At 39.0% G+C, this 27,803-nt stretch overlaps 1 protein-coding gene across 1 annotated transcript in view; it reads left to right on the top strand.

Moving 5' to 3' along the window:
* FBXO11 (F-box protein 11) overlaps positions 1–27,803 on the top strand; it is a 93,505-nt gene that overhangs the window by 62,834 nt on the left and 2,868 nt on the right. Inside the window, exons 2-19 of the mRNA XM_062209405.1 lie at positions 2,730–2,857; positions 3,001–3,082; positions 3,501–3,645; positions 6,611–6,740; positions 7,402–7,485; positions 7,563–7,695; positions 9,731–9,837; positions 9,919–10,030; positions 10,116–10,222; positions 10,304–10,441; positions 20,090–20,307; positions 21,109–21,194; positions 21,893–21,987; positions 23,478–23,600; positions 23,685–23,770; positions 24,622–24,698; positions 25,027–25,170; positions 27,307–27,417. Coding sequence (XP_062065389.1) covers positions 2,750–2,857; positions 3,001–3,082; positions 3,501–3,645; positions 6,611–6,740; positions 7,402–7,485; positions 7,563–7,695; positions 9,731–9,837; positions 9,919–10,030; positions 10,116–10,222; positions 10,304–10,441; positions 20,090–20,307; positions 21,109–21,194; positions 21,893–21,987; positions 23,478–23,600; positions 23,685–23,770; positions 24,622–24,698; positions 25,027–25,170; positions 27,307–27,417 — 2,086 coding nt within the window. The 5' untranslated portion in view covers positions 2,730–2,749. The remainder of the gene's footprint in view (positions 1–2,729; positions 2,858–3,000; positions 3,083–3,500; positions 3,646–6,610; positions 6,741–7,401; positions 7,486–7,562; positions 7,696–9,730; positions 9,838–9,918; positions 10,031–10,115; positions 10,223–10,303; positions 10,442–20,089; positions 20,308–21,108; positions 21,195–21,892; positions 21,988–23,477; positions 23,601–23,684; positions 23,771–24,621; positions 24,699–25,026; positions 25,171–27,306; positions 27,418–27,803) is intronic.

Genomic DNA, 27,803 nt, shown 5'->3' with positions numbered 1-27,803 from the left:
GATACTCTGATGAGGCTCCTGGCTTCTGCCTGGCCCAGACCCAGCCACTGCAGCCATTTTTGGATTAAACCAGAGGATGGACAAGCTCTCTGTGTCTCTCTGTAGCTCTGCTTCTTAAATAAATAATCTAAAGAAAATACGTATTTGAAAAGTAGAGGGAAGAGTAGGAGAGAAAAGAGCCATCTGCTTTCCACTGGTTCATTCTCTAAATGGCCTTAACAGCTGGGCTGGGCCGGGCTAAGCCAGGAATCAGAATCTCCACACTGGTCTCCTGTATGGGTGGCAGGATCCCAAGTACTTGCTACTTTCTAGGTATATTAGCAGGTAACTGGCTCAGGAGCAGAGGCGTGTCTCCATCCCGTGCACTCCAATATGGGATGGAGGCGCCCCATCCCAAGGAGTGACTTAGCCCCTGTTGTGCCACAGTGCTAAAATAAAAACCCAGATTTAGAGGAGAGTTAGGAGTATGATACAAAGGTTTTTTTCTCCTTGACCGTGGGAGTTAAGCAGCCAACCTGTTGCCCTGTCAGATCCTAACAATTTGGTATTTTTTTCCTGTAAATAAAAATACTCTATATAACCATACTATTAAAATCATTAAGTTAACAGTGATACATTATTCTAGTCTTTAGACTCCATCCAAATTTCACTAATTGTCCTGCTAGCATACTTTTTGTAAAATGATCTAGTTTAGAATCACATGCTGCATATAGTTGCATTTAATTCTTTCAGTCTCCTTCAGTCTGGAACAGTCCTCAGACTTTTGTGATTTTGACAGTTACAGACCATTTGTTTTATAGAACCAATGTAACATTGAGTTTCTTTGTAATTCAGTTCAGGTTTTGCCTCTTTGTTCAGGAAGAACTGTGATCTTATTTTATGCTCTCAGGTGGCACACAATTTCAGTTTGTCCTGCTGATGATCCTTAATTTTTTTTTTTTTTTTTTTTTTTTTTTTTAGATTTAGTTATTTATTTGAAAGAGTTACACAGAGAAGGAGAGGCAGAGAGAGAGAAAGGTCTTCCATCTGCTGGTTCACTCCACATTTGGCCGCAATGGCCGGAGCTGTGCTGATCCAAAGCCAGAAGCCAGTAGCTTCTTCTGTGTCTCCCACATGGGTGCAGGGGCCCAAGGACTTGGACCATCTTCTGCTGCTTTCCCAGGCGATAACAGAGAGCTGGATAGGAAGTGGAGCAGCCTGGACTTGAACTGGTGCCCATATGGGATGCTGGCACTGCAGGTGGCGCCTTTACCCGTTACACCAGAGTGCCGGCCCCAGTGATAATCATTTTGATCTGGTTGCCATCTCCAGTATAGAGTTGTTCTTTTTCTTGTTCTACTTAAGTATTTTGTGGGGAGGTAATTTAAATATCCCATTCATTGTGAGACTTTTCTTTTTTATTTCTTATTTCTGTATAGATTTATGTGGTGCTGTTCTGTGGTTTATAGTCCCTTTAATACCACCATTAATTATTATGCAACTATATAATTTTCCAAGTGTTAGCCTTTCCAGATTGATTTCTGTATCCTTTTTGGCTTGCTGTCGTCCTTTGCGCACTTTCTTGTTTTCCTTCACAAGATACTGCAGGCTCATCTTGTATTACCCTAGCCCTAGAATCAGCATTTCTCAAGGGGTCTTCATATCTTTCACAGGAAATGTTACTCAGAAACCCAGATCCAGTTTGCTAGTCAGGCTCACTGCTTTTCTAAGGTCATCACTCCCGGGCTATGTCAGTAACCAGAGCTGAGGATTACCTGCACATATCCACACGTATTCAAACATTTACATCTATGTATATGTTTGGGAACCGTGAGTTCACATTGGTATCTCCAGTTGTAGTCTAACACTGAAGGGTTTATTCTGACTTTCTTCTGTTTATAACTCCTCTCTGACAGAAATCTGGTTTCCATTATTCTGTGTACTTATTTGATCAGTCCTCTGTTGTAGGTAATCTTCCGTATCTGACATCCCTGCTCCTGTGCCATGCTCTTTGCTCTGGCTGACTGCCCGCCCATTCTTGGCCTCACTGCCCCCATCTCCTGCACACTCCCTGTGCCTTTTGAACTCCAGCATCATGTGCTAAACTACCCTCTGCGTGGATACCCTTTTCACCCTTCTTCAAATCATACCATAGACTGAGCAGTCCCTCTTTGTAGACACTCCCTGACCTTGCTTTGACCTAAGACACTGCTTTTTGGGCTGCCCTCCTCACTCCTTTTGGGCTTTCACTATGTGGTGGTACCATTTCCCTTCTCATTCCTCTCATCAAAAGGAAATCCTCTTCATTTTTTAAAAAATGTCTTGCGAATTCTTTCACATGATTATCCATTTGGCTAGAATTTTATACAAAAGTTATGCCTATTTCCCCCTAATTTGAACTTTTAAAAAAGTTGACTACATCCATAAAACATTTTTTTGATTGTTTGGAAATTTTATTTTTTTTAAGTTTTTTTTTTTATATAATTTCCAAAGTACAGCTTATGGATTACAATGGTTCCCCCCCCCACTCTCTCTCCCCTTCCATTCACATCAAGATTCATTTTCAATTCTCTTTATATACAGAAGATCAGTTTAGTATGTATTAAGTAAAGATTTCAACAGTTTGCACCCACACAGAAACACAAAGTGAAAAATACTGTTTGAGTACTAGTTATAGCATTAAATCACAATGTACATAAAACATTTTTTTTAATGGATGTCATTTCTCTTATTAATTTTGTTTATAACAGATGATGATGTACCTGCAGATATGGTTGCAGAAGAATCAGGTCCTGGTGCACAAAATAGTCCATACCAACTTCGTAGAAAAACTCTTTTGCCGAAAAGAACAGCGTGTCCTACAAAGAACAGTATGGAGGTAAGTTAAATGTAATTGCTTTTCTGTTTGTAATGAAAGTATTTTTAAGAAATGACAGAAAAGGGAACGTCATCATTTTTTTAAACTAATGAGTGTATATAATAAAAATACTTGCTTTATTACTTATCTTTTTGTTTCTTAAGGGTGCCTCAACTTCAACTACCGAGAACTTTGGTCATCGAGCAAAACGTGCAAGAGTATCTGGAAAATCCCAAGATCTATCAGGTATTTCTTATGGAGAAACTAGGGATAGAGTAAAATAATTTAAATAATTTATTTTTTTAAATTGTATACCAACAAAATTAAATGAGTATTACATTTGCATTGAGAAAGTGATTATTATAGAACAGACATTAGAGTCCTAGCCTTTCTCTCCTTGACTTCTATTGCTCTATAAAGATACTTATGTATATATTTTAACCAGTTCTTGAGATGGTACATATCTAAAAGAAAGAATACTTAAATCAGGATGAATGGAGATGAATGTGTGTCACCTATGAAAGACAAATGCTTATGAAATGATTGTCATAAAAAATAAAAGCAATTTACTAGGTAAAAAGGAAACAGTTCTTTGAGTAATGAGAAAATCATGGCTAGCAGGATGAGTAAATTGTTTATATTCTGTTTATTGATCTCTTTGTAGCGGCACCTGCTGAACAGTATCTTCAGGAGAAACTACCAGATGAAGTGGTTCTAAAAATTTTCTCTTACTTGCTGGAACAAGATCTTTGTAGAGCAGCTTGTGTATGTAAACGCTTCAGTGAACTTGCTAATGATCCAATTTTGTGGTGAGTGACAACTTACTGCTTATTATTTTGAGATATATTATTTGCTGCCCAAAATGGCAAACACCGTAGGGAAGAAGTATGAATTGATAATTATAGCTAAATAGTTGGAACAAAAAATAAAATGCTTATAAATTTCAGCTTACCTGTTTGTTACAAACACAGGCTGTCAGTCCAGGCAGTGTTTATAAAATAGTAAATGAAGTACTTTCTCTGGTATTTATCAGGTAAAAGCAGCTGAGTGATAGTGGAAAATGGTTTTCATGTAATTGCTTGTTAGAAATAGAACTAAATGTAATTTAAAATAACTCATGAATTTAAGTCTGATAGTTAAGTGAGATCATAGATTTTGTCCATCACTTTCAGAAAATACTTGTATTCACTAACCTTAACATACATATGCTTGGATGGGTATTTGGTACAGTGGGATCAGCTGCCACTTGCGACACCTGCATCCCATATGGGAATGCTTGGGATCAAGTCCTGCCCCTGCCTCTGATCCAGTTTTCTTTCTCCTCCTGTGCACCGGGGCAGCAGGTGATGACCCAAGTTCTTGGGTTCCTGCCATCCATGTTGGAAACCCAGATTGAATTCCAGATTCCTGGCTTTGGCCTGGCCCAGTCACAGCCGTTGCAGGCATTTGGGGTAGTTAACCAGTGAATGGAAGATCTCTTTTGGTTGGTCTGTCTGTCTCTTTCTCTTTCTCTTTCTCTCTCAAAAACTTTCAAATAAATAGATAAATAATTTTTAAAATATGTATGCCATTTAGTTTACTTGTCCTGCTGAAATGTTTTCTTATGTACAGATTTTTTATAATAGCATAAAAAGGAAAAATTAGAAATAATCTGAGTAACATTAAGGGAATGAGCTATGTAAACTGTTTAATATCTAGTTGGAGAGTTGTTTCTTAGCCACTAACAGCGACTTTTTAATTTTTAATATGGAAAAGAGCAGTATTATAAAATGTGAAAAGGGCAGAACATAAATTTTTATTATGCGGCCGGCGCCGTGGCTCAACAGGCTAATCCTCCGCCTTGCGGCGCCGGCACACCGGGTTCTAGTCCCGGTCGGGGCACCGATCCTGTCCCGGTTGCCCCTCTTCCAGGCCAGCTCTCTGCTGTGGCCAGGGAGTGCAGTGGAGGATGGCCCAAGTGTTTGGGCTCTGCACCCCATGGGAGACCAGGAGAAGCACCTGGCTCCTGCCATCGGAACAGCGCGGTGCGCCGGCCGCAGCGCGCTACCGCGGCGGCCATTGGAGGGTGAACCAACGGCAAAGGAAGACCTTTCTCTCTGTCTCTCTCTCTCTCTCACTGTCCACTCTGCCTGTCAAAAATAAAAAAAAAAAAAAAAAAAATTTATTATGCTATATAATCATAATTATAATAAATTCAGCCATCTGTAGACGAAAAGATTAGAAGGAAATATAAAAGTGAATATATTGAAATTATAGATTACCTCTTTAAAATTTATTTGAAAGAGCAACAGGGAGGGGCCGGCACTGTGGTATAGTGGGTAAAGCTGCCTCCTGGAGGACCTGCATCCCATATGGCTGCTGATTAGAGTCCTGGCTGCTCTAGTTCCAATCCAGCTCCCTGCTAATGTGCCTGGGAAAGCAGCAGAAGATGACCTAAGTATTTGCACCCCTGAATCCATGTGGGAGACCCAGAAGAAGCTGGGTTTAGCTTAGGATCGGCTCAGCTCCAGCCATTGCAGCCATTTGGGGAGTGAACCAACAGATGGAAGATCAGTCTCTCTCTTTCTCTGTAACTCTGCCTGTCAAATAAAACAAATAAATCTTAAAAAAAAGCAACAGGGAGAGTTGGATTCGTTTTAAGATTTATTTGTTTATTCACTTGACAGAGTGGGGGTGGGGGGAGAGACAGAGAAATCTTTCATCTTCTGGTCACTCCCCAAATAGCCACAACACCCAGGACTGTTCCAGGCTAGTCAGGAGCCAGGAGCTCTACTGGGTAGTGGGGCTTAAGCCCTCAGGCCATCATACACTGCCTACCCAGGTGCATTAGCAGGAAGCTGGATTGGAAGTGGAACAGGCAGGATTCCATGCCAGTGTCAAAAAATGGCAACTTAACCCTCTGTGCCATAATGTGGACCCTGTATGCTTTTCTATATTTTCCAAGTTGTATACATTACTTTTATGAAGAAAAAATAAAGTATACCTTATATTTAAGAGAGGATAAGTATAATTTGAGGACAAAGGGCACAAAAAAGAAAAAGCATTTTGCACTGTATTAAAAAGTTACTATTAGTCTAGTTCTAGGATTTGATGGTTCCTGCTGGGATGCCAGTAGACTGAAGATGTAGGAAGAATTAAGTACCAAGTATTTTATTTATTTGAAAGGCAGAGTTACTGAGAGAAAAGAAGAGAGGTTTTTGATCCACTGGTTCACTCCCCAAATGGCTCCAACGGCCAGAACTGGGCCAAACCAGAGCCAGGAGCTTTTCCCAGATCTCCCACATGTGAGTGCAGAGGCCCAAGCACTTGAGCCATCATCCCCTGCTTTCCCAGGCACACTAGCAGGGAGCTACATTGGAAGCTGCTGGCACTGCAGGTGCTGGCTTAACCTGCTGTGCCACAGTGCCAAACCCAGTAAGTTGTCTTTTAAAGTAATAATTATATGACACCTTTATGAGGAATCTTCAAAAAGTTCATGAAAAGTACGTTATAAAATATGCTTGAGTTTCAAATTTTTGTGCCAGAATAAACTTGTCTTTTAATTTTTCCATAAACTTTCTGTGTTACAGAAGGGGTAGCTTAATTGATGATTTATATTCTTTTGGGTGACTAATTTTCATATGCAGTTACATTGTTATAGCCCACTGTTTTCACATTTAAAATTCCATGTTTTGTTAATCATTTTTGGGCCCTCAGCTTGTTGTAATTGTTCAAAATTTTATTAATCTAAAGGACATTTTTCCAAAGAAATATTTATTCCCTTTCTTCCTCCAGGAAACGATTATACATGGAAGTATTTGAATACACCCGCCCTATGATGCATCCTGAACCTGGTAAATTCTACCAGATTAATCCAGAAGAATATGAACACCCAAATCCTTGGAAAGAAAGTTTCCAGCAATTGGTATGAAGTATAAATAGAAAATATTGATTTATTTTATACATTTGTAGATAAAGGCTCCTTTTAAACTCAAAAATAGGTTTTAAAGGTAACCAAGTGAATACTACCAACCCACAAAATATCAGCTTCTTTTTACTACTGACATTGACCAATTTACACAAACGTCAGTAATTGGCACAAACATCAGTAGCCTGAGAACAACTATGGTTTTGATGGGTCTTTTTGAACTTATATTTAAATTACTAATTTTCAGTAGTTGTTTTAAAGTTCCACGTTTAGCTTAATTTTCATGTAGACCTTAAGAGTAGTTCTCAACTAAGGGTGATTTTGGCAACATCTGGAGACAATTATTGATTGTCATAGTGGGAGAGGGAAGAGGACGCTTCTGCTATGCAGTTGTATAGAGGCAGGAATTCTACCAAACCTCTACCCTGCACAGGACAGCTCAAAATAAAAATAGTGCTGAGATTTAGAAATCTTATCCTTTCTTCCTGGATATTACTGAGTCGTAGCTTGTTGTAGATTTTATATCATACTGTGTGATGGAAAATTAATGAAGTAATTGAGAATTATTTTTGATACTTAATAAGGTACAAATGTAGTGGTACATTTAGACTATAATGTCTACATTAGTAATAAATTTGTTTTGCTTTTGACATTTTAGTATAAAGGTGCACATGTAAAGCCAGGATTTGCTGAACATTTCTACAGTAACCCTGCAAGATATAAAGGAAGAGAAAATATGTTGGTATGTTCTGTTTGTATTCTTATGACTTAAAACGGTAACCTTTCAGTTCTGTACTAACACTTTTTTTTCCCCCCTAGTATTATGATACTATTGAAGATGCCCTTGGTGGGGTACAAGAAGCTCATTTTGATGGACTTATCTTTGTTCATTCTGGAATATATACTGATGAATGGATATATATTGAATCTCCAATTACCATGATTGGTGCAGGTATTTTGAAATGCACTGTCATTAGAATTTTAACAATTCATATTATTTGAATTACATAATAGGTTCTTAAAGTGCTTGTTACTTAAAATCCAGTTGAACTTTGATAATACCTTAATGCTAGGAAATAGGAATGAAGATACTGTGCATATTTTGTGTGAAGGAAATGAAAACATAAAAATTCAGAAATTATTCATGTATGTATTTATTTTAATATTTATTTATTTATTTATTTGAAAGGCAGAGTTAGCGATACTCCATTTACTGGTTCACTCAAATGCCCACAGTGGCCAGGCCTGGGCTGGGCTGGATCCAGGAGCCTAGAACTCCATACAGGTCTCACATGTAATTGGCAGAGACCTGAGTACTCGGGCCATCTTCCGCTGTTTTCCCGGGCAAATTAGTAGGGAGCTGGATTGGAAGTAGAGCAGTCAAGACTCAAACTGGCACTCATGTGGGATGTTTGCATTGCAGGTGGCAGCTTAACCCATTGTGCCATGGCATTGGCCCTTTGAAAGAGTAACAGAGAGGTAGAGGCAGGGTGGGGGGGCGGTCTTCGATCTGCTGGTTCACTCCCCAAATGGCCGCAGTGGCCAGAGCTGGGCCAATCCAAAGCCAGGAGCTTTTTCCAGGTCTCCCACATGGGTACAGGGGCCTAAGCTCTTGGGCCATCTTTGCTGTCTTCTCAAACCATGGCAGAGAGCTGGATTGGAAGTGGAGCAGTGGGACTTAAACCAGCACCCATATGGGATGCCAGAACTACAGGCAGCGGGCTTTACCCATTATGCTAAACTCACTGGCTCCTTGGATGTATTTCTTGATGGCAGTACCTTTCTCCAGTTGCCTTGAAGATACTCATTAAAGAAGTTGAGTATCTTTTTTAAAAGAATTGAAATTTTTTGTAGTTTTTCAAAGCTACTTTTTGTAATTTTTCAAAATTTTTTTATGGTCTAAGAATAAATGTAATGAAATATTTTTTGAACGCTGCTGAGTCATTTGAAGATGTGTGCTTTCTCTATGGTTTTTGATCATACAGTACATAGACCATTTTTTTTTAAGATAGCCAATATTTGCTAATGAAATTTGTATTTATTGTCTCTTCTGCTTCCCTTCCTTATGTCCATCATAAAAGAAGGGGGAGACAAATTTGTGTTGATAACTTTTTAGCTTGAAAGTTTTCAGATCTGATTAAAACTTAGTTTATTCTTGGGGTAGGCACTGTGGCATAGTGGGCTAAGCTTCCACCTGCAGCTCCGGCATCCCTATGGGTGCCATTTTGCATTCTGGCTGCTTCTCTTCTGATCCAGCTCTATGCTATGGCCTGGGAAAGCAATGGAAGATGGCCCAAGTGCTTGGGCCCTGCACCCATGTGGGAGACCCAGAGGAAACTCCTGGCTCCTAGCTTCAGATCAGCCCAGCTCTGGCCATTGTGGCCATTTGAGGAGTGGGTCAGCAGATGGAAGACCTTTCTCTCTGTCTCTTCCTCTCTCTCTAACTCTCTCTCTCAAATAAATAAATAAAATATTTAAAAATACTGATTGATTCTGATTTCTGTTTCATCATCATCTAAGGTTTACGTGGTAGTTACTCTTAAAACATGTGTAAAAAAAGGGGGGGGGGATAGAAAATTTTTACTCTAGTGATTTTACTGGTTAAATTGATTGAAGCCAGTGTTGGGAATAAATTTTAAGAGGTCTTTTTTTTTTTTTTTTTTTCTTTCTCTTTTTCTGAGCTGCTTTTTCTGGAGCTACTGTTTGTTAGTCATGATTTTGTTTCCACAAGAAACCACTTAGAATTGTAATTATTAGGAGTATTTTTTTAGAAGTATTTTTAATATGGATTTGAGTTTATTGGTAATCACATTAAATTGTTAAATATGGCTGCTTATAATAAAAGCTGATGAAACATATATAACCAATAGTCTGAATATTAGCCCTACAACTCAGTGCTTAAGTTTTTAAAAAGTTTCCCTTCCATAAAAGTATTTATTTGTTGAAATGGAGTTAAGATAATATGCTTTAAAATATCTTCTCTACAGCACCAGGAAAAGTAGCAGACAAAGTTATAATTGAAAACACTAGAGATTCAACCTTCGTTTTTATGGAAGGTTCTGAAGATGCTTATGTTGGATATATGACAATAAGGGTAAGAAATTTTAATATTTAAAATATACATGTTGAAATCATCAAGGCAGTGGTTATTGCAAATAAAATTTCTATTTTTCAGTTTAACCCTGATGACAAATCTGCTCAGCACCACAATGCACACCACTGCTTAGAGATTACAGTAAATTGTAGCCCTATTATTGATCACTGTATCATCCGAAGTACATGTACAGGTTAGTGTTTCCTTTATCTTTCATAATAAAATTGAATCACTGTGTTGTTGTCCAATAGGGTTTTTAATAAATTTTTTCCTTACAGTTGGTTCTGCAGTATGTGTTAGTGGTCAAGGAGCATGTCCCACTATCAAGCACTGTAACATCAGCGACTGTGAAAATGTTGGGCTTTATATAACAGATCACGCACAGGTATTTTAAAAATTTGTTTCTCTCTTTTAAAATACTATTTTTAAAGCTGTACTAATGTTTATTTCTTGGTTATTGTTGTAGGGAATATATGAGGATAATGAAATTTCCAATAATGCATTAGCTGGGATTTGGGTTAAAAATCATGGAAACCCAATCATTAGACGAAATCATATTCATCATGGACGTGATGTTGGTGTGTTCGCATTTGATCATGGCATGGTAAGAACATTAAGCACATTTATTCTTAATAGAAAAGTTGACTTCTGTATCAGTTCAAGTTTAGATGTGTTTCATCATTATTTTCTCATCACCATAGTATCTGAATTAAAGAATATAGGTTTAAAAGCAATTTAGGTATTTTAGAATGGATATGCAGTATTCATTTTATGAATTCATGCATCAAACATATCTATGTAGATGCGATGAAGTCCTTAGAGAATTGATGTTCTGTTTGAGGAGAAGAAGATGTAATCTCTATTAGTTATAAAATGTAAATGTAACTATAATAGTAGAACTTGTTCTCTAAAAACTACTTCATTTTAGTGTATTAAGTGGAGGATATTCTTAAATCTCGTTAAGTTAGGTCTTAAGTGCTCACAAAAGATGTGTCATTCTTGGGTTCTTCTTTAAAGATAATTAAGTTTCTGAAAAGGAAGAAAAGGAAAGAAAAAAATGAAGGAAAAAAACAAAATTAACTGCAAGATGCAATGACTTTGAACTGCTCTTGTCTGGACTATTGAGGAACAGGGATTTTTTTTTTTTTTTTTTTTAATATTTATTTTCCTTCTCTTTCTCAAAGTGTTGAACTCTTTTTTTTTTTTTTTTTTTAAAGATTTATTTATTTATTTGGAAAGCAGAGTTACAGAGAGGTAGAAAGAGAGATCTGCTGGGTCACTCTCCAAATGGCCACAACTACCAAAGCTGGGCCAATCCGAAGCCAGGAACCTGGAGCTTCTTCTAGGTCTCCCACATGGATACAGGGGCCCAAGCTTTCCCAGGCCATAAGCAGAGAGCTGGATCGGAAGAGAAGCAGCCAAGACTTGAACTGGTGCCCATATGGGATGCCAGCACTGCAGTCCACAGCTTTACCCACTATGCCGTAGTGCCACCCCAGTGTTGAACTCTTTACCTAGAATAGAGTCAGTCATTTGTGTATAAAGTTAATTGAAAATAGATCTTATTAAAAAAATAAAACTTGGAATAGGAAGGGAAGAGGAAGAGGGGTGGGAAGGCAGGTTACTATGTTCCTGAAGTTGTATTTATGAAATGCAGACAAATAAATAAAAAAAGTAAGTATACATAAAAATTAGAGTAAAACAGGATTTGGTCTTTACACTTAAGACATCTTTGATTTTTCTTTTCTCATTACTTTCAATATTTTTTAAAGACTTACTCATTTGAAAGAATTACACAGAGGAGAGGCAGGGGCTGGGCCGGGAACTTCCATGATGGTTCACTCCCCAATTGGCTGCAACAGCTGGAGCTGCGCTGATCTGAAGCCAGGAGCCAGGAGCCTCCTCTGGGTCTCCCATGCGGGTGCAAGGGCCCAAACACTTGGGCCATCTTCTGCTTTCCCAGGCCGTAGCAGAGAACTGGATCGGAAGTGGAGCAGCCGGGTCTCAAACCGGTGCCCATGTGGGGATGCCAGTGCTTCAAGGCCAGGGTGTTAACCCTCTGCGCCACAGTGCTGGCCCCACTTCCAATATTTTTAAAAAAATACTGTTTTAACTTTTGTGTTATTATAATCTTACATATGTGTGTTCCTTTTAGCATTTAATCCATTATAGTAAATACCTTGCTGCTTAAAATTTAAAAAAACAAATTAAGGTGAAAATTGAGTCCATCCCAGATATAATAAATCAGAATTTCCAAGGATGATGCCTAGGAAATTTTTAGTAAATCCTGTGAGTATAATGCATATTGTAGAGTACATTTTGGGAAATAATGGTCTCATTGTTAATTAGGTTTCCATTTCCTCTTAAAATTTTTTAAATGGCAGAACTTTAATAGGAAACACAGTGATAATAAAATATCAGTTCCAAAACTGTTCTGCAGAAGTTTTGTTAGGCATCATATTGGATGATCCTGTGTTTCAAATGCTGCCCTGTAATTTTATAAGCATCTTCCAGGAGACACAATCTTGAACTTGCTGAGGTCACTGTTTCTTTTTTTTTTCTAAGATTTATTTATTTACTTGAAAGTCAGAGTTAACACAGAGAGAGGAGAGGCAGAGAGACAGAAGGAGGAAGGTCACTGTTTCAAAATAATGTTCTAGGGTGCATGGTCAGATATTCTTTTAATGTCTGATTTTCCTTGGGGAATTTTTGAAGTCCAAGCACAGAACTACTAAATTTTTTTTTCAACATTTATATATTTATTTATTTGAAAGAGAGAGCTTCCATCTGCTGTTTGAGTCCCCAAGCACTTGGACCATTTTCTGCCACTTTCCCGGGTGCATTAGCATGGAGCTGGATTGGAAGTGGAGCAACCGGGACATAAACCCGTGCCCATATGGGATGCTGGTGTTGTAGGCAGCAGCTTTACTCTCTAGGCCACAGTGGCAACAGTTTTTTGTTGTGCGGATGGAAGAGATGGGAAAGGAGGTAATAACATGGTGGCAAATAGGTGTATGGCGAGGTTTAGTTGCTGTTCTGTTAACCAAGCAACCTAGGAACATTGGAATCATGTATACAAACTGTCAAACTGTCAGTGGGAAAGAAAATTATTGTCATTGCTTGTGCCTGGAACCCTAAATCAGGGCTCTTTTTAAAAATTGAATTAGAGCATGAGGGAGTACCCTTTTGTCAGTGCTAATAAGACCTAAATAGTTTGAGAAAAGAGGCCAGTTCATCATCATAACTAGTTCCTGGTATAACTAACCTTAGAAAACCAACTCACAACTTGGCCTATAACAAAGGCCTGTAAGTAAGGAAGCAAAGTGGTAAGGCCACCGCCTCTAGGGCTGGCATCCCATATGGGGTATCAGTTTGAGTCCCAGTTGCTCCACTTTCGATCCAACTCTCTGCTATGGCTTGGGAAAGCAATGGAGGATGGCCCAAGTGCTTGGGCCCCTGCACCCGTATGGGAGACCCAGAGGAGGCTCCTGGCTTTGGATTGGCGCAGCTCCAGCTGTTGCGGCCAATCGGGGAAGTGAGCCAGTGGATGGAAGACCTCTCTCTCTGCCTGTTTCTGCCTCTCCTTCTCTGTAACTCTGACTTTCAAAAAAAAAAATAAACAAATAAGAAGTTCATGAAAGAGCCGGTTAATCTTCCATCTACAGTACCGGCATCCCATATTGGGGGGAAAAAAAATTAACCCGAGTGTAAATTCTTCATTTTTGAAGGAACTGTGTTGATAATAGTGCCTTACAAAGGTCTACCATGGTGATTTATTTATTCCTTGTCACATGACCTTTATACAGTTTTTTTTTTCTCGTAGATTTGGGCTTATAAGTATTATAATAATACAGTATTATAAGTATTACAATATATAAAAAATTAACTCTAGGCAATGCTATACATTGATCTTTGCCCTAGAGATTAAAGAGAATATTTGTGAATTGTTACAGATTTGTAAGGGAAGGATGGAAATAAAGTATATCTTGGGCCTACAATAGCTTCTGTATCTGTTTAGTCTTGTGACACAGCTCTTAAAAACTTTGGTAGAATATTCTTCCATTCCAAGTTTTTTTCTGACTTGCCTTCCTTGTGTTGATAGCTTGTGCTTGGTAGGATGATATCTATCCCTGAGGATAACTTTTTTAAATTTGGTTTTCTATAGAGCTTTAAAGAACATAATAAATATTTGAATTAGCTTCTGTACAATCCTTCATCTTTATTATATTATTATTATTTTCTGGAATTGTCATTTTCCTTATCTGTAGCTTACTAAGAGTTTATAAAGAATCATAAAGGATTTTCTACTCTTTTTTGTTTAAAAAAAGTTTTTGTGGAAAATAATATGGGCTTAATGATTCTTTCTAGAGTTTGTCATTGTTAACTGCATGTTTAAACATCAAAATAAACTGTGAATTCCACCTATGGAAAATGAGGAAATGTATTTTGTATTTCAGCCTATCCCTACCTTACCTTTCATAGTCTTATTTTTCTTTGGGAAGGTTCAAAACACTAACATCCCTACAGTTTTTGTTTTGTATTTACTTACCATTAATTATTTTAATCACAGTCCATTTATAAATTTTAAAATTTTGGTGCTGGCATCGTGGTGTAGCAGATAAAGCTGCTACCTGCAATACTGGCATCTCAGTCCCAGTTGCTCCACTTCCAATCCAGCTCCCTGCTAATGCACTTGGGAAAGCAGCAGAGGATTGCCCAAGCACTTGGACCCCTGCCACCCACTTGGGAGACCTGAAAGAAGCTCCTGGCTTTGAACTGGCCCAGCTCTGGCAGTTGCAGCCATTTGGGGAGTGAAGCAGCAGGTGTCTCTCTTTGTCTCTCTCTGTAACTACCTTTCAAATAAATAACAATCTTTTTTTAAAAAACTTAAATTTTGACTCATTCTTGGTGTTGCTAGAGTTCATCATCTTTTTTTTTTTTTTTTTTTTTTCTGTAGTGTCTGGATGATTAGCTAGCTTTTTATTTTATTTTATTTTTTTAAGATTTATTTACTTGAGAGGCAGAGAGAGAAGTCCTCTCCATCCACTGGTTTACTTCCCAAAATGGCCACAACAGCAGATTCAAAGCCAGGAGCCAGGAGCCTTATCCAGGTCTCCCACACAGAAGCAGGGGCCCAAGACCTGGGCCATCTTCTACTGCAGCTGGATCAGAAGTGGATCAGTCGGGACTCGAACTGGCACCCATATGGGATGTGGCACCGCGGGCAGAAGCCTAACCTACTATATTATAGCACTGGCCTCATCATCATTTTTAATTTTTTTTTTTTAAAGAAGTGCTTATGGGTTATTGTAGCTTAAGGTGTTTTTTTTTTTTTTCCTGTAAATATGCATGTTAGGAGGAGGTCAGTGTTCACAAATGCATTTTCTTTTTTTTAAAGCTTGCTTTATTTTTATTTGAAAGCCAGGGAGTTACACAGGACTTAGGCCATCTTCCACTGCTTTCCCAGGGCATAGCAGAGAGCTGGATCATAAGTGAAGTAGCCAGGACTGGAACCAGTGCCCAGATGGGATGCCAGCCCTGCAGGCAGTGGCTTTACCCACTACACCACAGCACTGGCCCCAGCTTGAATTCTTGAGATTATTTAATGCCTCTTAATTTAGCTAAGGTTATAATTTGTACTTTTTTTTTTTTAAGATTTATATTTTATTTGTTTGAAAGCAAAATTAGAAGGAGGGAGTAATCTAAATGGCCAGAAGGCTGGAGTCAGGAGCCTTATCTGGGTCTCCCACATGGGTGCAAGGGCCCAAATACTAGGGCCATCTTTGGCTGCTGTCCCGCATGAATTACCAGGGATCTGGACCAGAAGCAGAGCATCCAGGACTTGAACCAGCGCCCATATGGGATGCTGGCACTGCGTGCAGTGGCTAAACCCACTCCAATACAATATCAACACAATTTGTACTTTTTCAGAATTCTTTTGGGGCTGGCATCATGGCATAGCAGGTTAAGCTATCGCCTGTGATGCCAGCATCCCATATGGGCTCTGGTTCGTGTCCTGGTTACTCCCCTCACAATCCAGCTCCCTGCTGATGTGCCTGGGAAAGCAGCAAAGAATAGCCCAAGTGCTTGGGCCCCTGTACCCTCATGGGAGACCCATAAGAAGTTCTTGGCTCCTGACTTTGGTCTGGTTCAGCTCCAGCCTTTGCAGCTATTTGGGGAATGAACCATAGATGGAAGATCCATTGATCTCTCCCCTACTCCCCCTCCCTTCCTCCCTTTCTCTCTCTGTAACTCTGCCTTTCAAATAAATAAACAAACCTTTTTTAAAAATATTATTGTGCTACATTTTCTAACATTGAGTGTGTTTAAGAACTCTTGAGATCACCCTAGGTTTTGTGTGCATTTTTTTCTTCGTTTTGATAACCTTGTATCCATGTGTTGGTTTTCTTGATGTTGTGTTTTACTTTTCTGTTCCCTGTGTTCCTTTTTTGAGAAAATTGGTTATTCATTATTTATATTGTTGTGTTTTGCCTTTATGGGTTGTATGAGTTCTTTAAATCTGTGTCTCTTACTGTGTAACCATAGTACTGTCTTATTTTCTTGTTTCCTGTGGTTTTTGTCTATATTCTTCAAATACGTTTTCATGGAATCTTTGTAACATACAGAAAAGTGGAGAAACTAGAATAATTAATGTCCATATACCCGTCAACAACTTATGCCAGTTTGGTTTTTCTGTACCTCCTGTTTACTTCTTATCCCCTTCCTTACACTATGGAGTATTTTGAGGCAAACACCAGAAAGCATTGTTTTTTCTGTAAAATATTTCATCATGTATCTTTAAAAGATGAGATTCTTTTTTTTTTTCTTTCTGACATAACCAAAATGTCAGTCTCACACACACCAAAAAAAAAAAAAAAAAAAAAAAAAATGATTAGGAGTGAAGTATCAGCATTTTTTTTAAAAGATTTATCTATTCGAAATGCAAAGTGACCGAGATCTGGACCAGGTTGTAGCCCGGAATCAGGAATTCCATCCTAGTCTCCCATGTGGGTGGCAAGAACTCAAGTACTTTCAGTTATCATCCACTGCTTTCCAGGGGCATTAGCAAGGAACTGGATCAGAAGTGAAGTAGGGTTGGGGCCGGCACTGTGGCACAGCAGGTTAACGCCCTGGCCATATGGGTGCCGGTTCGAGACCCGGCTGCTCCCCTTCTGATCCAGCTCTCTGATGTGGCCTGGGAAGTAGAGAAAGGTGGCCCAAGTCCCTGGGCCCCTGCACCTGTGTAGGAGACCTGGAAAATCTCCTAGCTTCAGATCAGTGCAGCTCCTGCCATTGTGGCTATCTGGGGAGTGAACCAGCGAATGGAAGACCTCTCTTTCTCTCTCTGTCTCTCTCTCTCTCTCTCTCCCTCCCTTTGCCTTTCTGTAACTCTGCTTTTCAAATAAATCTTTTCTTTCTTTCTTTTTTTTTTTTTTTTTTTTTTGACAGGCAGAGTGGACAGTGAGAGAGACAGACAGAGAGAAAGGTCTTCCTTTTGCCATTGGTTCACCCTCCAATGGCCGCCGTGGCCGGCACACCACACTGATCCAAAGGCAGGAGCCAGGTGCTTCTCCTGGTCTCCCATGGGGTGCAGGGCCCAAGGACCTGGGCCATCCTCCACTGCCTCCCCGGGCCATAGCAGAGAGCTGGCCTGAAAGAGGGGCAACCGGGACAGAATCCGGCGCCCCAACCAGGACTAGAACCCGGTGTGCTGGCGCCGCTAGGCGGAGGATTAGCCTGTTGAGCCATGGTGCCGGCCTAAAATAAATCTTAAAAAAAAAAAGAACTAGTAAAGTCACCAGGACTTGAAAGCATTCCAGTAAGGAATGCAAGCATTGCAAATGCTGGCTTAACCCACTGTACAATAATGCCTACCCATTTCAGAGTGTTATTTTTGTAAAATAAGATTAAAATGTCACACTGGGCCAAATTACTGTAAAACTTTTGAAGGGTTTATATTATATTTCTTTCTTTCTTTCTTTCTTTTTTTTTTTTTTTTCTTGACAGGCAGAGTGGATAGTGAGAGAGAGACAGAGAGAAAGGTCTTCCTTTTTGCTGTTGGTTCACTCTCCAATGGCCGCTGCGGCCGGTGCATCTCGCTGATCCGAAGCCAGGAGCCAGGTGCTTCTCCTGGTCTCCCACACGGGTGCAGGGCCCAAGCACTTGGGCCATCCTCCACTGCCTTCCCAGGCCATAGCAGAGAGCTGGACTGGAAGAGGGGCAACCGGGATAGAATCCGGCGTCCCAACCAGGACTAGAACCCGGTGTGCTGGCGCCGCAAGGCGGAGGATTAGCCTGTTAAGCCACGGCGCCGGCCTTATATTATATTTCTTGACTTAGCTCATGATTTGGCAGATTATCTATGTTCTTTGTGTCGAGATCCAGCTTACCTGCCTCTTCTCTTTTCACTTCACCTCACATTGGATAGTCTTCCTTAGATTGGATTGTAAATTTTAGATGAGAGAAATTGTACATTAATTTCCTTTCTTTAGATTTACCTCTTGTGCCTAAGTTTTTCTATGAAAATATTACTGTGGTAATATCCTCCTGTAGTCCATCCATGCTACTATATTTCATCACTTTAATTAGAACATTGTTGACTAGGCTTATTTTGAGAAAATGATAGTTTGCTGAAGCTTTAAGGTAGCATCTGTTCTCCCTCAGCATTCTTCTTTTCCTTACCCAGATTTCACAGTATTTGGCAGGTGTTTTTTGCTTTTTTAAGATTTATTTATTTATTTGAAAGACAGAGTTTACAGGCTGATCTGAAGCCAGGAACCAAGAGCTTCCTACTGGTCCCCCACATGGGTGCAGGGTCCCAAGACCTTGGGCCATCCTCCACTGCTCTCCCAGGAGCATTAGCAGGGAGCTGGATTAGAAGTGGAGCAGCCAGGTCATAAACCAGTGCCATATGGGATGCTGACATTGTAGGCGCTGGCCCCAGCAAGTGTTTTCTGGATTCTAGTTCGTGACGATTGTGGAAGGTTATGTCAGTGAAGATAGTTTTTTTTGTTTTGTTTTTTAAGAGTTACAGGGGTCAGGTGTAGTGGATGAAACCGCCACCTGCAGTGCCAGGATTTCATGTGGGTGCCAGTTCAAGACCCAACTGCTCCACTTCCAATCCAGCTCTCTGCTGTGCCCTGGGAAAGCAGTAGAAGGTGGCCCAAGTCCTTGGGCCCCTGCACCCACATGGGAGACCCAGAAGCAGCTCCTGGCTCCTGGCTTTGGATCGTCTCAGCCCTGGCTGTTGCAGCCATTTGTGGAGTGAACCAGTGGGTTGAAGACCTCTCTGTCTGCAACTCTACTACCTCTCAAATAAATAAATAAAATATATTTTTTAAAAATTATGTATGTTGGAACTTTTATGGTTTGCATCTTAAAAAGCAAAGAAGTCTGTATATATTCTACCTAGTGTTCTGAATTGTTTGATAATTTTGCATTAAAGATACAGCAACAAACAGGTACATTCCATTAAATTATTTATTAAAGCAAAATATGGCCAGTTTTATATTATCTGGCTGAGGTGAACATTTTTAATTGCTCTGTCAGTCTCTGAATATGCTGTTAGGTTAATTTTTATACGTGTACAAGTGTATTAATTGGAACTTTTTTTTTTTATAAGATTTATTTATTTGAAAGGCAGAGCAGAATTAGACAAGAAGAGCCAGAGAGAGATCTCCCATCTGCTGACTCACTCTCCAATTGGCCACAACGGCCAGGCTGGGCCATGTTTAAACCAGGAGTCAGGAGCGTCTTCCGGATCTCCCACGTGGGTGGCGGCAGGGTCCCAAGGACTTGGGCCATCTTCGCTGCCTTGTCAGCCATGTTAGCGGGGAGCTGGATCAGTAGTGGAGCACCCAGTATTGCTGACATGTGATGCTTCGTCTTAACCCACTGTACCACTGTGCCGCCCTGTTTGAACATTTTTAAGGCAACTAGGGTTCAGATTTTTTAAAAGACTTCAACTTTGTGCTAAAAGATATATACTTACCAGGTGATGGCATTTATCTGTATTCATTGAGTAGATTTCCCCCTGCTTTTCCTTCCTGCATTTGAGTGTACCCACTGAGACTAATTAGAAGGTTTGTATAGTTCTTTGTTGTATGTTTGTCATGTAGTGTGTCTATTTTGTATTTTTACTTTTGGACATTCCTGATACTTAATTTTCAGATGCATATTAAAAAATTTTTTAAATGGCATTTCTTTTTGGAAAATAACCTTTATCTACAAATTTAATTTCTGTATTTTTCAGGGTTATTTTGAAAGTTGCAACATACACAGAAACAGGATAGCAGGGTTTGAAGTAAAAGCCTATGCTAACCCTACTGTGGTTCGATGTGAAATTCACCATGGGCAGACTGGAGGAATATATGTCCATGAAAAAGGAAGAGGACAATTTATAGAGAATAAAATCTATGCAAACAACTTTGCAGGTGTATGGATTACCTCAAATAGTGACCCAACAATAAGGTATTTCCATATAAGTATTGGTGGGGATTACTTTTTTACTTTGGGATTTGTTTTATAAGAAGTCAAGATATGGAGCACTGACATAAAGGTTTTTGCCTAGGCATCTAAGTACTGTGAAACAGATGCTTCTGGTGTATGTGTCTAAATGAGCATCATTGTTTGTTCATTTCTTTTTTGTGTTGTTTATTCTTTATTGCTGAGCTAAGCCATGCACAGTATTATTTTATGAATGAGTGCAAATGCTGTGACCTTTCCTCGAAAACTGAATGATGTTGTCTTTTTCTTTTTACTAAGAGTCAGCAGAGAGTACTCTGAAAGATCCTTGGACAGAGAAACTAAGAATATTAGTCAAAACTTGAGCTGTTACTTCCCCTTTAATAGCTCCTGCCGTACCCTTTGGCCATAGTAAGGAAGCAAAAAAGTACAGCCTTAAAAGCCATTGGCTAAGACTGCAGAACAGAACTATTGCAATTTAATTAAGAACCATGAATTATTTTTTTCTTGTCAGATTTCTTTCATTGATTTTACGGAAATGATCGTGAGATTTGTCTTGATAATATGTGTCGGTTTTTTTTGTTTTGAGGGGAATTTTTAAGGACACTGTTTTCTACCAAAGCTTTAGGTCTTAGAAAGAAAAGAGAGTTTAGAGATCTGCTAGTCTGAGTGCATCATTTTACAGATTAAACTGAACCAATATGGTTAAAGTTTGTCACAAAACCATGGGTGACCTCACAGTTGTATAAAACTATTACTTCACTGAATAGATGGTTATATACTTCCTATCATTTCACATCATTATAGGGGGAATTCTATATTTAACGGAAATCAAGGAGGAGTTTACATCTTTGGTGATGGACGAGGCCTTATTGAAGGAAATGACATTTATGGTAAGTATTTGATTTTGTTTTAGAAGTATTTGATTTGTTTTTGTTTTGGGGGAAAAGGGGTAGGAGATACTCAGCTTTTGGGATGTGAATTTTTTTGTTGACTGTCTTTAATATTTAGACAATGTATAAGTAAGACTCTTGTTCTCCCTATCAGTATTAGAATGACTCCTAATTTTATAGTATGTGTATTTAGATTGGCCTGTTTTCACGATCTTAGCCAAGTAAATTGTTTTGAAAACATCCAGGCAGGAGGAACTGACATAATTTGCTTAAATTCTGAATAAAGATTATTCTATAATATTTACTCAAACATTTAGTGAGTATCTGCTGTGTACTGTAAGGCACTATGCCAGATACCAGGGATGAAATGATGCTCTCATCTCAAAAAGTATAATTTCTGGAGTAGTTTGATTTACCTTGTACTACCTAGAGAAGAAAACCATTTATCCTCAATCTTTAAATGCATAAGTTTAGTGAACAGTTATTTAGTTTTCTGTGTGCTGATAGGTTCCCAAGCTTTCTCTTCTGCTAACTTACCTAGATAACATTTACACAGAACTTCACTAAGAGCCGGGTACTTTTTTTTATAATGTTCACTAAAATTCCAGTGTAAGAATATTTACTACTACCTAATGCAAAACTCTTACTGTATTCCACTAGGCTCCAAGTGTTGACATTATAACTTTCTTTTTAAACAGGCAATGCATTAGCAGGAATTCAGATTAGAACAAATAGTTGTCCCATCGTTCGGCATAACAAAATTCATGATGGCCAACATGGTGGGATTTATGTGGTAAGTTAATGAGTACAGTTCAGTAAAATCATGCACCAAAATTGGGGGGGAAAAAGAGGTTGGGGAAGTACATTTACTTTGGGTAGGAGATACTCAACTTTTGGGATGTGAATTTTTTGTTGACTGTCTTTAAATATTAGACAATGTATAAGTAAGACTCTTGTTCTCCCTGTCAGTATTAGAATGACTCTCATTTTATAGTATGTGTATGTGTTTGTAAAATCACTAAAGTACCAATAATATGAAATTTAAATTAATTTTTTCTTCTGATAAAAATTATTTTTAATTTGAATTCTTGTTAAAAAATAATTATCTTTCTGAATTGTTTTTTAAGATTTATTTTAAAGATAGGCTTACAAAGAGAGGGAAAGAGAGAGAGAAAAATCCTCCATCCACCGATTCACTCCCCAGATAACCACAACAGCCAGGGCTGCGCCAGGCCAAAGCCAGGTGCCAGGATCTTCTTTCACTTCCAATCCAGGGGCCCAGGGACCTGAGCCATGCACTGTGTCTCTCCCAGGCAAATTGGAGCTGGATTGGAAGTGGAGCAGCTGGGATTCAAACTGGTGCCCCTATGGGTGCCAGCACTATAGGCGGTGATTTAACCCATTAGGCCACAACACTGGCTGCTCTTTCAGAATTTTGAAATCTGGAATTAGTCCCATGTATTTTTGTCATCGTGGTATCTGAAACTGTTACGACTGATTCAAATAAGAAAATATAGGAAATTCCAAAGAAGTGCTGTATTATATCAAGTATAACTTTAAATTTGTCTTAAACTGCTTGATAAAAGTAAAAGTACAGAGTTTGGTAACATGAGCCATTAATCATTTTGAAGTGATTCTACCAATAAAAATTTGAAATAAGATTAAATGAGACATCTTTAGTTCATTACACATCTTAGAATGAAATAAATTCTTCCACTAAAGAAAACTGAATGTTTCTGACAGGTTGAAAAGTACAAAGCATTAAGACATTATTAAAACTATTAAAATATTAAAACAGTATTAAATATAAAACAGTATTAAAATGTCATTACCTTCTTAACGAGATGAAGAAATAGTACAGGGGCTGGCATTGTGGCCTAATGGGTAAAGCTGCCACCTGCAACACTGGTGTCCCATATGGGTGTGGGTTCAAATCCCATCTGCTCCTTTTCCACTCCAGCTCCCTGCTAATAACTCCTGAAAGCAGCAGAAATGACCCACTTACTTGGGCCCCTTGTATCACATATGTTGAGACCCAGATGAAACTGGTTCCTGGCTTCAGCCTGACTCAGCCCCAGCCATCTGGACAGTGAGCTGGAGAATGGAAGATAGATGTCTCTGTCTCTGTCTCTGTCTCCCTGTAATTCTTTCAGATAAATAAATCTCTTTTAAAAATTCACATTCTTTTTTCAGCATTATCTTTAAAAGGGGGAACACTATATATAAATTGTTTATACTTGTGCAAGGTACAGATATACTGTAACCACTGTAATTTCTATTTAGCATGAAAAAGGTCAAGGTGTAATAGAAGAAAATGAAGTTTATAGTAATACTTTAGCTGGAGTTTGGGTTACAACTGGAAGCACTCCAGTACTGAGAAGAAACAGGATACACAGCGGCAAGCAGGTAGGATTAGCTTGGACTCTTGAATGGGAAATACGTTGTTTTGTAACACTGGTCACTTGCAAAAAAATTTTTTTTTATTTTTAGGTTGGTGTTTATTTTTATGACAATGGACATGGAGTGCTAGAGGACAATGATATCTATAATCATATGTATTCTGGAGTTCAGATAAGGTAAATGTTTTCACATTTGGCTTTCCTTAGGTAGGGTATGTAGAAGAAATATCCCTGTTTTATCACACTCTGGGCTTAAATGGTCAGATGTAGCTGTTCTTGGTCCAGGTTAGGAGAGAAGCCAACGATACATATACATGAGAATTCAGTTCTGTTTTGCAGTCCATTGAGCATTGGCTTCCGATGCACTCCTTTGAAGCGTGATAAGTCTAGAAGCCAGTGCTGTGGCATAGTGAGTAAAGCCGCCACCTGCAATGCCAGCGTCCCATATGGGCATTGGTTTCACTCCTGCCTGCTCCACTTCCAATCCAGCTCTCTGCTGTTACTTGGGAAAGTAGTAGAAGATGGCCTCAAAATGGTCTTAGGCCACTGCATCCACATGGGAGACCCAGAAGCAGCTCCTGGCTCCTGGCTTTGAATCGGCCCAGCTCCAGCTGTTGCGGCCAGTTGGGGAGTGAACCAGCGGATGGAAGACCTCTCTCTCTTCTCTGCCTCTGCCTTTCAAAAATACTTGTCATGTTCTCAGTGCGGAGTAAAAAGGAAGCTTGTATTTTTATGCTATTTTTGTAAAATTAGTTTTTATAGCCCTAATGATCATATAATTTAACCTTTCATTTTACATTTTATATTGAAAATAAACATTGAGCCTTAACAGTATTATCTATAGCCAAGTGTACTTCTGTGGGAAGTGCATGGTTAAGCAAAATTAAACCTCTTTACTGAAGAATCAGAGTATCTTGAAGGGACACCATTGTATGTAGGTAGTTCTTACTTTGATTAATGGGGACTTCTGTAGTTAGGAGATATGGGAGCAGAAACTATTTAAATTGTGGTATTTTGTCTTTCCATAGGACTGGAAGCAACCCCAAAATTAGACGCAACAAAATCTGGGGAGGACAAAATGGTGGAATCCTAGTTTATAATTCTGGTATGTCCTTTTTCCTGTTAACAGATTATAGCAATAGATATTATAAGTGACTCCCACATCCCATATTAGTCTGTGGACTGAAGTCCCAGCTACTCTGCTTCTGATTCAGCTTCCTGCTAAAGCATCCTGGGAAGCAACAGATAATGGCCCCTGCTGCCCATGTGGGAATCCTGGATAGTGTTCTGGGCTCTTGGCTTGATCCTGGTCCAGGCCTGGCTGCTGCAGACATTAAAGGGAATAAACCAGCAGAGACCTCTCTACCTCTCTCTGCTTTTCATATAGACAACAATTATAAAAAAGTAATGACCCTACATTTTTGCATTTATAGGTCTAGGCTGTATAGAAGACAATGAAATATTTGACAATGCAATGGCTGGAGTCTGGATTAAGACAGATAGTAATCCTACACTAAGAAGAAACAAAATCCATGACGGAAGAGATGGTGGCATCTGTATATTTAATGGGGGTCGAGGTATTGTTGTTAATTTTGCATTAGTGAAAAACCCAGTTTTCCATTACTCTTCCATATCTTTAATGATCAGTGACATAACCAACTAATATGTTAGAAATTAATCAATCTCAGTATTGTTGAGATGCTTTAGATTAGTGCCTAGAGTTAAAGGAGACAAATGTTTACAGTAATTTTCCTTTTGTAGCCATCTTGACTTCACTAGTTGAGGCTTTTTTATGAGAGAATTTGTTTACATTTTTATTATTCAGAATAGTGACATGATTATAATAAACTTCAAAGTCAAGTTATAGAATTAGGTGTGAGAAATTAATTGCTTTGTGAATTTATGAAAGTGTCTACATAATACAAATGAGTATTGCTTTTGTAACTGCTTACAACTGTGTTCATTGGAGACTGGTATTAATGAAGATAAGGTGTGCCTGCTTTGATATACATACAGGCCAGCTCACTTTGCACTTATGCAAAAGTTCCACAGTACCCTTACAAATCTATGCTGTGTCAATCTGTCACAGTTCCTGAAATGTCAATAACCCAATATTGTACATATCTATGAGATTTAGTGAGCAGAATTCACTTCTGCTCACTAAAAGACTTTCCCAGAGTTTAAAATCTAAGGTTTGTGCAATAAAAATTATCCCTGGAATTGTAAATCAAGTAGGTGTTCCTGGTAAACAGCGATGGTGAGTGAGCAGACCATTCCTAGGGCAAGATTGCACTCTTTCTTCTGCTAGTGAAGACTATTAATCCGCTAAAGGGTGAATAAAACAGTACTACTACACCTTCTGTTCTTACAGAGTAGCACACTGTAGGCAAACTCTAAAAGAAACTGAAAAAGTGGTACAAAGTTGAAGCTGGGAAGTGGACATGGCCCAAACCCCTAACAGGTTTTCTACATGCAATAAGGAGTTTGGATCTCCATCTTAGTAACACTCGAAGAAGTTGTACTGGAAGTATGCAAGATTAGTCAGGGACTTGGAATTGATAGCAGAGGTGGAAAAAGGTAGGAGCACATTCATTATATAGGAGGGTTGAGAAAAAAGTAACATTCGGTACTCAAGATTCTGGTGTGGGCGGCACTTTTCACTAGAAAAAGGAATATAGGAAGATGTGGTTTATGGGACATGCAAGTTGGCACTACCATGTGATTAGTTTTATTAAGCCAGAAAGATGCACTTAGCATGTATGGTCATTGTAAACATGGGAAGATATAAGACCACCGAAAAAGAACATATAGAAGGAAAAAGAGAACCAGCGACAGAACCCTGAAATATTAATAGTGATTCCTTGGGGCCCTGGTGCCGTGGCTCACTTGGTTAATCCTCCACCTGCAGTGCCAGCATCCCATATGGGCCCTGGGTTCTAGTTCCAGTTGCTCCTCTTCCAGTCCAGCTCTCTGCTGTGTCCCAGCAAGGCGGTGGAGGATGGCCCAAGTGCTTAGGCCCTGTACCCCCATGAGAGACCAGGAGGAAGCACCTGGCTCCTGGCTTCGGATTGGCACAGTGCACTGGCTGTAGCGGCCGTTTTGGGGGGGTGAACCAACGGAAGGAAGGCCTTTCTCTCTGTCTCTCCCTCTCACTGTTTAAAAATAGTGATTCCTCAGTTACCTCTTTAACTATTAAGTTTAAACTTAACAGAAGATGAAGGGAAACTGAAAACCCCCTAATCAAAGTGACATTAGCAGGAAGGACTGTAGGACTTTCCAAGAAACAAAAAAAGACATGAGGGATAAAAATGCATAGCATACTGTTATATAGTGAAACAATCTTGGAATGCTTTAAATGGAAACTTAAAACTTTAAATCTGATTTTGTTGCAAGAAACTTAGAGACTGGAATAAAGGAATCAGGGAATGATTCCCCTCATAAAGGGCAGAATTAAGGGCTTGCCTGAACTGTGAGAGAGGCCACAGAAGTATTTCAAAGGAGCTGATTTTAATTCCACAGTATTCATTGAGAATCAACTCTGTACCAGGGAATGAAGTGAACTTAGATGTGGTCCCTGTTAAGTGGGTCCTGTGAATATCTATAATACAATACAGCTAAGACACTAAAAGAAAACCTATTAAACATTACCCCAAAAAGGCTAGTAAAGTTTGTCACATGCATTAGCCTTAATCTAAGGAAATATTTTATTATAGGTCTCCTTGAAGAAAATGATATTTTCAGGAATGCTCAAGCAGGTGTTCTCATCAGCACTAATAGTCATCCAGTCTTAAGGAAAAACAGAATATTTGATGGATTTGCTGCAGGTTTGTATTTCCTTTTATTACCTGTGGCTTGTTTATAATTTGTGCAAAGTGTTTGATTTGTGGTATACTCTAATTTATGAACTGAAGTGTGCTAAGTAGCTGAATGCCTGTCTATTCAACAGATACTTCTGAGACTACCTAATCTAGCTACTGGCTTCTTCCACCCTAAGCCAAACACAAGAAATACTGCACTTAGTGTTCACAGAACATTAATTGGGATAGGTTGTATTGCTATTAGGAACACACACGTAATGAAGAAAACATTGGTTATACGTAGGCAATTAAATTTGCCAGTGAAGAAAATTACTTCAAATTTCTTTCCACTATATAAGCTAACTACTTACCACCCTAAACATATGCTGATTTTTACCCATTAAATTAATTGG

Source organism: Lepus europaeus, chromosome 13, assembly GCF_033115175.1.
Source record: "Lepus europaeus isolate LE1 chromosome 13, mLepTim1.pri, whole genome shotgun sequence".
Taxonomy (NCBI): Eukaryota; Metazoa; Chordata; class Mammalia; order Lagomorpha; family Leporidae; genus Lepus; species Lepus europaeus.
The sequence above is the reverse complement of the archived record's forward strand: the minus strand, read 5'-3'. Positions and strand labels throughout refer to the sequence as shown.